The 12,407-nt window shown below is 39.7% G+C and overlaps 1 protein-coding gene across 2 annotated transcripts in view; it reads right to left on the bottom strand.

Moving 5' to 3' along the window:
• Positions 1-4,153: 4,153 nt before the first annotated feature.
• Positions 4,154-12,407, bottom strand: part of rangap1a (RAN GTPase activating protein 1a) — a 55,468-nt gene continuing 47,214 nt past the window's right edge. The window contains exons 14-16 of one of the 2 annotated variants that reach the window (XM_061884524.1): positions 7,822-7,910; positions 7,627-7,748; positions 4,154-4,593 (exon numbers count right to left, since the gene is read on the bottom strand). In XM_061884524.1, coding sequence (XP_061740508.1) covers positions 4,521-4,593; positions 7,627-7,748; positions 7,822-7,910 — 284 coding nt within the window. In that variant the 3' untranslated portion in view covers positions 4,154-4,520. Of the gene's footprint in view, positions 4,594-7,583; positions 7,749-7,821; positions 7,911-12,407 lie in introns of both variants that reach the window. The other variant, XM_061884525.1, reaches the window with a different exon arrangement.

The following is a 12,407-nucleotide window of genomic DNA, read 5'->3' on the forward strand; positions in this document are numbered from 1 at the left end:
AGGGCACCAACACCAACATCTCAGTCAACCAATCCAATAAAGTAGTCATGAAGGGAACCAACACCAACATCTCAGTCAACCAACCCAATAAAGTAGTCATGAAGGGAACCAACACCAACATCTCAGTCAACCAATCCAATAAAGTAGTCATGAAGGGAACCAACACCATCATCTCAGTCAACCAATCCAATAAAGTAGTCATGAAGGGAACCAACACCAACATTTCAGTCAACCAATCCAATAAAGTAGTCATGAAGGGCACCAACACCAACAAGTAGTCATAAAGGGCACCAACACCAACATCTCAGTCAACCAATCCAATAAAGTAGTCTTGAAGGGAACCAACACCATCATCTTAGTCAACCAATCCAATAAAGTAGTCATGAAGGGAACCAACACCAACATCTCAGTCAACCAATCCAATAAAATAGTCATAAAGGGCACCAAAAACTCTGTCAACCAATCCAAAAAAGTAGTCATGAAGGGAACCAACACCAACATCTCAGTCAACCAATCCAATAAAGTAGTCATGAAGGGCACCAACACCAACACAAATATCTGAGTCAACCAATCCAATTAAGTAATCACAAAGGGCACCAACATCTCAGTCAAACAATCCAATAAAGTAGTCATGAAGGGAACCAACACCAACATCTCAGTCAACCAATCCAATAAAGTAGTCATGAAGGGAACCAACACCAACATCTCAGTCAAACAATCCAATAAAGTAGTCATGAAGGGAACCAACACCAACATCTCAGTCAACCAATCCAACAAAATAGTCATGAAGGGAACCAACACCAACATCTCAGTCAACTAATCCAATAAAGTAGTCATAAAGGGAACCAACCCCAACATCTCAGTCAACCAATCCAATAAAGTAGTCATGAAGGGAACCAACACCATCATCTCAGTCAACCAATCCAATAAAGTAGTCATGAAGGGAACCAACACCAACATCTCAGTCAACTAATCCAATAAAGTAGTCATAAAGGGAACCAACCCCAACATCTCAGTCAACCAATCCAATAAAGTAGTCATAAAGGGAACCAACCCCAACATCTCAGTCAACCAATCCAATAAAGTAGTCATGAAGGGAACCAACACCAACATCTCAGTCAACCAATCCAATAAAGTAGTCATGAAAGGAACCAACACCATCATCTCAGTCAATTAACCCAATGAAGTAGTCATGGAGAGAATCAACATCAACATCTCAGTCGACCAATCCAATCTGCATTGGAATAAAGTTGAAATATCAAAAGAAAGTCACAACATTAAGTGGAAAAGTTGGAATCTTATCTACGATGAGGTGGCGACTTGTCCAGGGTGTACACCGCCTTCCACCCGATTGTAGCTGAGATAGGCGCCAGCGTCCCCCGTGACCCCAAAAGGGAATAAGCGGTAGAAAATGGATGGATGGGTTGGAATCTTATGAGGAAAAAGTAGTCATTTTACAAGAATAAAGTCACAATCTTAAAAGGAAAAAGTAGTCACTTTACAAGAATGAAATCACAATCTTAAGAGGAAACAGCTGGGAAAAAAAGTAGTAATTTCACAAGAATTATATCAACGTAATAGAAGAATATGTATTAAGAGGAAAAAATTGTAATCCAAAGTAAAACATTTTTGTTTACAAATGTGAAAAAAATAAAAATAATAAAGTCATTATAAAAAGATGGTAAATTGGAATCATACAAGAAAAGTCTTTACACTAAGAGAAAAATATTAAAAGAACAAATTCATAATATTGATAGAAAATTATTGAAATTTTACAAGAAAAATATTTGTAATTTGTCAAGAACAAAATCAAAATAACAACATTAAGAGGAAAAAAATTAAATTAATAAGCATTAAAATAATTTAAAAAAAATAAAGTCATAACATGAAGAGCAAATAATCTTACAAGGAAAAGGTAGTAAATATGAGAAAAGTCCAAATACAAGAATGACTTCATAATACCAAAAGTAGATACAGTAGTTGTAATCTTACAGTACAAAATAGCAATTTTATGGTACAATAGTAAATACACTAGAATACATAGAAAATATCTGTCATTTTACAATAAAATCAAAATATTATTAAAAAAATAAATAAAAATAATAGTAATGATAAGAGAAAAGTTGTCATTTTACAAGAAAAAAATTGCAATTTTACAATAATTAAGTCACAATATTAAAAAAATATAGTCTCAAGAGATGTGTTATCTTACAAGAAAAAAGTAGTCAAATTATAATACGGGAAAAAAGTCAAAATACCAGAACATAAAATTAATATTTGGAAGAAAAAGTTAGACCGAATAGCCATATTAGAAATAAGTTGTACTTTACAAGAAAATGTCATAAATATACCAGAATAAAATCTAAATATTAGAAGAGTAAAGTCATAATATTAAGGGAAGTCGTAGTAATTTAACTATGCGTGAATCTAGTGAAAATACCAGAATCAATTCATATTAAGAGATAATAGTTGTAATTTGACAAGAAAATGTACATAGTTTTACAATATTAAAAGATAAATATTAGAAAAATAAGTCCGATTAAAGCTGCAAGCAGCGATGAGCGGGACCAACTTTTGCTGGAGTTTCCTGCCTTTACCCATTCAACATATATTTACCTGCACATTACCTACCTTCCCTGCATCCTGGGGTCACACTGGTGCTTCTTTCTTTCACCCATACATGCTGGTGCTTCCTGCCATCACCCAGACAACATATCTTTACTTGCACATTACCTACCTTCTCTGTCTCCTGGAGTCAAACTGGTGCCTCCTTCTTTCACCCAGTCAACAAATCTTTACCCGCACAGTACCTACCTTCTCTGCATTGTGTGGTCACGCTGGTGCTTCCTGCTTTTAAGCGGCCATCTTGAGACAGCAGCAGTTCTTTGAAGGCTTGTAAAATCAAAACCGGAGCAGTTACAAAAACTCTTTGCGCAACTTTTAATCTGAAGGGTTCAATCTCTTTCCTCTGCAAGTTTGAAGCCGACACAACAAAGCGCTCTGAGAAGATAATGTTTGAAAAAAGGTGACAGGTTTTTACAAAACTTTTGTTTTGAAGGGGTGATTGCCAACTTTATGTTGATTTTTGCTGAAGTATGTAAATGAATGAAATGTAGGTTGGTGTTTTGTTCCCAAGAGCAGTTTTGTCTGTGTTTTATTCCTAGGGAGCGCAATTTTGAGTTTTTTTTTTTTTTTTATTAGATCGCAATTTTCACCAGTCCCGATGCGTGAGTTTGGTGAGTTTTGAAGTATTTTAAGGGGGTCAAATTACAGCTCAGAGGCAAAAATGAATTTTTTTAGGAACATTTTGTTTTGCAGGGGGTTTTGGCAACTTCCTGTTGATTTTTGCTGACGGATGTCAATGTACGAAATCTAGGTCTAAGTCAGACCGACATAGAAGTTTTTGTTTCATGTCTCTACGACATTCCTAACGGAAGTTACAAGCAGTTTTGTCTGTGTTTTTTTCCCTAGGGGGCGCTAGAGCGCAATTTTGAGTTTTGGGGTTTGTTTTTTTTATTGGATGGCAATTTTCGCCAGTCCTGATGTGTTTGTCAGATATGGTGAGTTTTGAAGCATGTTAAGAGGGTCAAATTACAGCTCAAAGAGGCGGCGGAATAATAAAGAATAATAAAACCTTAGAAATACAATAGGGTCCTCTGTCCCAAAGGGACATTTGGTCCCTTAGTATAAAGAGTAAAAGTTGTAATCTAGCAAGAAAAAGGTTTAAGAGAATAAAATGGTAATTTGTCAAAAATATAATATTAATAGGTAAAAGGGTGACTCGTACGAGGAAAAAAGTTGTTATTTTAAGAAAATAAAGTCTAAAATGTTATGTTGAAATTTTAAGAAAATGCAATACACTTATTTTTGGTAAGAAAAATCAAGTTCTTGGAAAACCCAGTTGGGAAAAACATTCCAATATTGTGAAGAAAAATTCAAGCTGTCATTACAATGAAGTCATAACATGGCGGAACAAAAACATGATAAACAATAAAAAACAGGATAAAAAGTGATCTTGCTAACACAAACCTCAAATGTTTTCTATACACATGTAGACTATTGAAGAGGTTATTTTGCAGGAAAACCTGAAAGTGACAAGTACACGACATGAGACATGTTATGAGTAATAATAAATGTAAAACAAAGCAGGGGATGAAAAACACTTCATTTTATTTCAGCTGGTGCCTGATTGAAGGCAGAAAAGACTTCTATTCAACAGTACACACATGAGAAAATAGGAACCCTAAACATGCAAATTTAAAAGAGAACTGTACCCTTCAAGTGTTTTGTACAAGACAGTGTTTCCAGCACTTAGTTTCTTTTTTCATCCAATGTTGGTCTGAGTGTTGCGCAACACTGACCTGACTGCGGGTCAACAAGCAGCCAGGTCCAAAGCTCAAGTGACTCACCGAAGGACAACATCGCTGCTCGACTTCACTTTTTTACCACAATTTGAGCAAACGCGTGCTGTGCTGGCTCCCAAGTGTCCGTGGGTGAAATAGGAGTTGTGTCCACAGCTCTCAGCTCTCAGCTGTGAGGGTGGACTGCAGCTTGTGCCGAGAGGTGCCACACGACTCCAAAGCCTGGTTTTTTCTGCGGGTGACAAACACGCAACTGTGACCGTGTGGGACCACGGTTTACTACTACTACCCTAACTAGTACAGTATTTCACCTTGCACAAGGGCTGTGGCTGAACCAAGAAAGAAACGCCATCAGAATATACAATTGAACCTGGGGTTTCCAAAATGTCCGACCAAAACGGAATAGTACAAACACAACTATTTTTCGCAAATGGAATAATGCAAATACACAGAATCATCGATTGGCCGAGCGTCAAATCGCACCAAATATGCCTCTTCCTTCATTCACTTTGATGATGTCACTTCCTGTGCAGTACGGGGTGCGGCATTTTGGCGAGGCGGAGCCCCCTACAACACGCCCTGTTCACACAGTCCACTACTCGGTCGCCACCTCTCAGTCCTTCAGTGTGTTTCTTTTCAAGTTTTGCCTATTTTGCCTACTCAATATGAGTTCAAGGAAGACAACAAACCAGTCTGGGAAGAAGGAGGGATTTGCTGTGGACTTAGACTTCTAACAGAGAGGAAAGACACACCCACTTACCCTCCCTCTGCTTGCCTTCCCTTCTCTACCTCGTCGTCTGCCGTTCGAGGACAACAAAGTCAAAGGTATTTTATTTTTAAACTTTTTGCATATAAGCCACACCCACTAAACTCTATCCATCTTCTTCCGCTTATCCGAGGTGGGGTCGCGGGGGAAGCAGCCTAAGCAGGGAAGCCCAGACTTCCCTCTCCCCAGCCAGGTGGTCCAGCTCTTCCCGGGGGATCCCAAGGCGTTCCCAGGCCAGCCGGGAGACATAGTCTTCCCAACGTGTCCTGGGTCTTCCCTGTGGCCTCCTACCGGTTGGACGTGCTGTAAACACTTCCCTCGGGAGGCGTTTGGGCAGCATCCTGACCAGATGCCAGGACCACCTCATCTGGCTCCTCTCCATGTGGAAGAGCAGCGGCTTTACTTTGAGTTCCTCCCGGATGACAGAGCTTCTCACCCTATCTCTAAGGGAGAGACCCGCCACCCGGCGGAGGAAACTCATTTGGGCCGCTTATACACGTGATCTTGTCCTTTGGGTCATAACCCAAAGCTCATGACCATAGGTGAGGATGGGAACGTAGATCGACTGGTAAATTGAGAGCTTTGCCTTCCGGCTCAGCTCCTTCTTCACCACAACGGATCGGTACAACGTCCGCATTACTGAAGACGCCGCCTGTCCATCTCACCATCCACTCTTCCCTCACTCGTGAACAAGACTCCGAGGTACTTGAACTCCTCCACTTGGGGCAGGGTAGCCTACCCAACCCGGAGATGGCACTCCACCCTTTTCTGGGCGAGAACCATGGACTCGGACTTGGAGGTGCTTATTCTCATCCCGGTCGCTTCACACTCGGCTGTGACTCGATCCAGTAAGAGCTGAAGATCCTGGCCAGATGAAGCCATCAGGACCACATCATCTGCAAAAAGCAGAGACCTACTCTTGCAGCCACCAAAACGGATCCCCTCAGCGCCCTGACTGCGTCGAGAAATTCTGTCCACAAAAGTTATGAACAGAATCGGTGACAAAACTAAACTTTAGAAGAAAAACATATTTTTCTTCATATTAGCCAGACCTATAAGTGGCAGATATAAATGTTGTGAAATGAGTTATTTACACAGAAATATTCCGTAAATGTTCATTAATTGTTTCCAAACAGTGTTTGTAACACGGCAGTAAAACGGCTGATCAAACAAAGCAGAAGTCATGGTCATGGACCCACTGGCTGCGCAAGCTAGCTCTCCAATCAGCTAAACAGACTCAATAACTCCATGCTTACATTTTGGTGAAAAACAATACAAAAAGAATGCCATTGCAAGTTAATAATATTAACACAGAGACTTGTAAACGTGTTAGCATATTAGCGAATACTAACGGCGCCGGCTTCATTACAAATATTGATTGATTGAAACTTTTATTAGTAGATTGCACAGTTCAGTACATTTACCGTACAACTAACCACTAAATGGTAACACCTGAATAAGTTTTTCAACTTGTTTAAGTCTGGTCCACGTTAATCAATTCCTGGTAATATGCATGAAACACTCCTGCAGACATCACACATGGGATGCTTTAGTAAGTAAGAATTGTTTTAGTTATATTGTAAAACTTACAAACGTTGCTTGGAGTGATGAATGAAAAATTCATATGAGTAGAAACGCTATGGAAACTTAGAAGACGGAATGGCACTTCTAGTTCCGGTTGAAAACTCAGTCTATACCAGCGGTTCTTAACCTTGTTGGAGGTACCGAACCCCACCAGTTTCATATACGCATTCACCGAACCCTTCTTTAGTGAAAATGAAATTATTATTTCTTTCAAATTAAAGACAATGTTTTTATACTGTTGCACAAAATGAACCGTGCACAAATATCACCTTGTTCAAAGAACAAAACCAACACTGTGCATGAACTCACAACAAATTACACACCTGCATTTCAGAGAGAAAATTAGAGGGAACATTGTTTGGGGGTATCCACAATACGCCGATACAAAGAAGTTTTTATTTACACGATGAGTCGGTGTGTCTTGACCTCCACCGAACCCCAGAGCCTGACTCACCAAACCCCTAGGGTTCGATCGAACCCAGGTTAAGAACCACTGGTCTATACAGAAGGGCAATACAGCACCTGCAGTGAATAAACTTATGCAAAAAATGCCGCTATAGTGCAAACAAGAACACACCTATCCAGTGTCTTTGCTTGTTTCTTTTTAACTATTTGCATTATGGCCGAAGAAAAATCCATAAAATTATAAGCCGCAGGAGAAATGTAGCGGCTTAAAGTCCGAAAGTTACGCTATTAACAAAATATATATCTCACTCACCTGAAATGAATGAAAGTTGCAATGCATTGAGAAGTTACATTAAAGAGGAAAATGCACATGTTTTGTGAATAAAAGCACACCAGGTGTGATAACATTCATACACAGTAATGCTTCCGCCCTGAAGACGGGATGAGGATGGCACAGAGTTTTATACCTGGAAGCTGCTTGCTGACTGGCTCATTCTGTCACGCCCTTACCGGGACATGAAGGCCTTCAGCACGGCCTTGCTCTCCGTGGGGAAGTAGTCCTGGCGAACGGCGTGCTCCAAGGCCTGCAGGTGACCGGCCACCACCAGCACCGGCTTCACCTTCTCCTCGCTCTGACAACGGGCGGGATGAGAGGAAAATGTTAAGTGTGGCGAGGGAAAGGACCACACGGGACGGCGAGCCCACCTTAATAAGTCCCAACAGCACCAGCAAAGAGGACACAAAGTTGTAGCCAACCACGGAAGATGAGGAGAAGACTTTCTTCAGAAGGGCATCTGTGGAAGAAACATTTCATTACTGTCAGTCTTAAGGGAACTGCAATCTGTACGTGAATGATACAAAACCCTGTTTCCATATAAGTTGGGAAATTGTGTTGGATGTAAATATAAACGGAATACAATGACTTGCAAATCCTTTTCAACCCATATTCAAATGAATGCACTACAAAGACAAGATACTTTCTGTCTTGCCTCTGGTGGGGGCGGTCGCATTTTTTTTCTCCTCCCGTCTTTTCCTTGCTTGCTCTCTTTGTCTTGTCTAAACTTTTTTGAAGCCTCTTTCTTTGCGCTGTCCTCCAGATCTAAACATCAGACATGGAATCGATTAGCTGGACTCTTGACTCTATTGACAAAATCTTTTCGATGAGGAAAAGAGGTTCGGGGGAGCCTGGCTGCCCTGACGGAACCATTGCTGCGGGGTACGTGAGAGATTCCTGGGACAAATGGAGAATCATGTGCCTCTCAGTCCTTTCCATCGAGGACGTGGAAGACATCTACCTATTTGGAACCATGATCGCGGGGCACCTGCTGATTGGGCTGGGCATTGCTTTGGTGTATCGTAAATTCGTAAGATGATGGCAGCCACTCAAGGAGCCCAAAGGCTGTTCGTCGCAATGGACGGATTGTGTCGGGCTGTGGGATCACAGTCTGGGGCGATATCTGAACTGAATCGCAAGATGGATCACATCATGGAGAAGCTTGAAAAGGAAAGATTGGATATGAGAGCAACCAGCATGGACGAATAGAACAGGCAAGCCATTGTAATGCCTGCTCGAGAAAAAACAACAATCTTTATCTACGATTTGACTCCCCCGAATGGCCTGTAATCATACCCTGAGGAATCTCAAAGATGGACGCTTTTGACTTCCCTCCCTCCTAAACGACACCCGCAAGTCGAACTTTGCTTGCATTGCATGCAGAACGACCCTGGGCTCATGAACACTACTTCACTTCACCCAAAGACTATGGGCATATATACAAACACACTACCCACCCCCACCCAACGCCTTCACCACCGCTTAATTCCCCTTTGGGCTGATGGACGGCTGAACAGCGCTTTATAGCAGCAGGCTGGCCTCCAGGGCCCCAGCTCCCCCCCCCCCCCCCCCCCCCTCTGTTGCGAGTAGTTGTGATTATATGTAATATGTTTATGTGTGCTATGGCAAATTAGTTTTTTTCCTTTGGACTCCGTCTGGACCCCCCACCCCCCCGTGTTTTTTTTTTTTACTCTTCCCCCTTTTCCCAATATCACTTTTTTAAAGGAGCGCCGTAAAAATGGCTGATCCGTTGGCGGTCCCGTCTTGTCTCCCTGTCACGTATGTCTGCTCTTAGTTGGACTCTGCCAAAAATGTAATTTTCAGTTCTTGTGTCTTGTGCATGTTAAAGAATTGACGATAAAATAATCTTAAATCTTTAATATTTGATGTTCAAAATCATAGTTTTTTTTTTTTGCGAATAATAATTAACTTAGAATTTCATGGCTGCAATACGTGCCAAAGTAGTTGGGAAAGGGCATGTTCACCACTGTGTTACATCACCTTTTCTTTTAACAACACTCAAAATAAACGTTTGAAAACTGAGGAAACTAATTGTTGAAGCTTTGAAAGTGGAATTCTTTACCATTCTTGTTTTATGTAGAGCTTCAGTCGTTCAATAGTCCGGGGTTTCTGCTGTCGTATTTTACGCTTCATAATGCGCCACACATTTTCCATGGGAGACAGGTCTGGACTGCAGGTGGGCCAGGAAAGTACCCACACTCTTTATTTAGAAAGCCACGCTGTCGTAACACGTGCTGAATGTGGCTTGGAATTGTCTTGTTGAAATAAGCAGGGGCGTTCATGAAAAAGGACGGCGCTTAGATGGCAGCATATGTTGTTCCAAAACCTGTATGTACCTTTTAGCATTAATGGTGCATTCACAGATGTGCAAGTTACCCATGCCTTGGGCACTAATGCACCCCCATACCATCACAGATGCTGGCCTTTGAACTTTGCGTCGATAGCAGTCTGGATGGTTCGCTTCCCCTATGGTCTGGATGACACAATGTCGAATATTTCCAAAAACAATTTGAAATGGGGACTCGTCAGACCACACAACACTTTTCATCATCCATCCATCCATCTTAGATGATCCCAGGCCCAGACAAGCCGGCGGCGCTTCTGGATGTTGTTGATAAATGGCTTTCGCTTTGCATAGTAGAGCTTCATCTTGCACTTACAGATGTAGCAACCAACTGTATTTAGTGACAGTGGTTTTCTGAAGTGTTCCTGAGCCCATGTGGTGATATCCTTTATAGATTGATGTCGGTTTTTGATACAGTGCCGTCTGAGGGACCGAAGGTCACGGTCATTCAATGTTGGTTTCCGGCCATGCCGCTTACGTGAAGTGATTTCTCCAGATTCTCTGAAACTTTTGATGATATTATGGACCATAGATGTTGAAATCCCTAAATTTCTTGCGATTACATTTTAAGAAACATTGTTCTTAAACTGTTTGATTATTTGCTCACGCAGTTGTAAACAAAGGGGTGTACCTCACCCCATCCTTTCTTGTGAACGACTTAGCATTTTTTGGGAAGCTGCTTTTACAGCCAATCATGGCACCCACCTGTTCCCAATTAGCCTGCACACCTGTGGGACGTTCCAAATAAGTGTTTGATGAGCATTCCTCAACTTTATCAGTATTTATTGCCACCTTTCCCAACTTCCTTGTCACGTGTTGCTGGCATCAAATTCTAAAGTTGATGATTATTTGTAAAAAAAAAAAAAAAAAAAAAGTTTATCAGTTTGAACATCAAATATGTTGTCTTTGCAGCATATTCAACTGAATATGGGTTGGAAAGGATTTGCAAATCATTGTATTCTGTTTATATTTACATCTAACACAATTTCCCAACTCATATGGAAACGGGGTTTGTACTTTCCACCTCAGTTTTTCACCAATTCTATGTTGTACGTTTCTCTATTGCTGCATAATTTTGACAATGGATTAAAATGCATGAGAATGTTTTATATTTTGAACGTTATTTTTGACACTGTGATTACCAGCGGAATTATTCATTATTTACCGTGTTAAGCAATGTCAGCTAAGATTTATCTGAGAGACAGGTGTGGTCATCAAAAAAGCCATATTAGGCCCTGGAGCCATAGGTTCCCTACCACGGATTTAAGGGATAGTATCGGCTTTGCATCATTAGTAGCACGAAGAAGGATTTTATTGGAGTGAAAAGGCCTCCCTATGGCATAAGGGCCTTGTGTTTATTGCCCTTTTAAAGCCACTTAAAACAAATGTAATGCCATGTCCTACTGCAGATAGTTATTATACATAGCCAAATGCTTACAATTTGATATACACTGTAGACAAAATTGTAAGCATTTATAGTATTGAATAGCGAATTAACTTTTACCCTCACAAGACTGATCTGAAAATGAATTTGTACTTATTTTTTAAAATTATGTAGTGGTAGCAGCAGCTGCCAGTTGAGGTGGTATCACCGCAACAGCAGAAAATGCTTTTTTGGTCACGCCAAAGAAATTTGGCATCATGAACAGCTAACCACCTGTAATTTCACTCTTGCGATTAGCCATGAATTGATTAACTTGGACCCCGACTTAAACAAGTTCAAAAACTTATTGGGGTGTTACCATTTAGTGGTCAATTGTATGGAATATGTACTGTACTGTGCAATCTACTAATAAAAGTTTCAATCAATCAATCAAAAAAGCTAAACGCATGTGTGATTTGAATGCATTATATTTTTTAAATGACATATATACATTTGCAGTGTGTATATAAATACATATTACATATAGTTATGAAAGTGTGTGTTACTACATTATATATATACTTGCAGTGTGTATATTGTACACATTACATATTGTTATGAAGGTGTGTGTTACTACATTATATATATACACTTGCAGTGTGTATATTGTACATATTACATATTGTTAAGGTGTTTGTTACTACATTATATATATATACTCGTCTTGTATATTGTACATATTACATATTGTTATGGTGTGTTACTACATGATATAAATATATATATATATATATATAATTGCAGTGTGTATAATGTACATATTACATATTGTTATGAAAGTGTGTGTTACTACATTATATATATACACTTTGAGTGTGTATATTGTACGTATTACATATTGTTATGAAGGTGTGTGTTACTACATTATATATATACTTGCAGTGTGTATATTGTACATATTACATATTGTTATGAAGGTGTCTGTTACTACATTATACATATATATACATATATATATATATATATATACTTGCAGTGTGTATATTGTACATATTGCATATTTTTATGAAGGTGTGTGTTACTACATTATATATATATATACATACATATATATATATATATATATACATATATATATATACTTGCAGTGTGTATATTGTACATATTACATATTGTTATGAAAGTGTGTGCCACTACATTATATATATACTTGCAGTATGTATATTGTA

The sequence above is a fragment of the Nerophis ophidion genome, linkage group LG23 (genome assembly GCF_033978795.1).
Source record: "Nerophis ophidion isolate RoL-2023_Sa linkage group LG23, RoL_Noph_v1.0, whole genome shotgun sequence".
Lineage (NCBI taxonomy): Eukaryota > Metazoa > Chordata > Actinopteri > Syngnathiformes > Syngnathidae > Nerophis > Nerophis ophidion.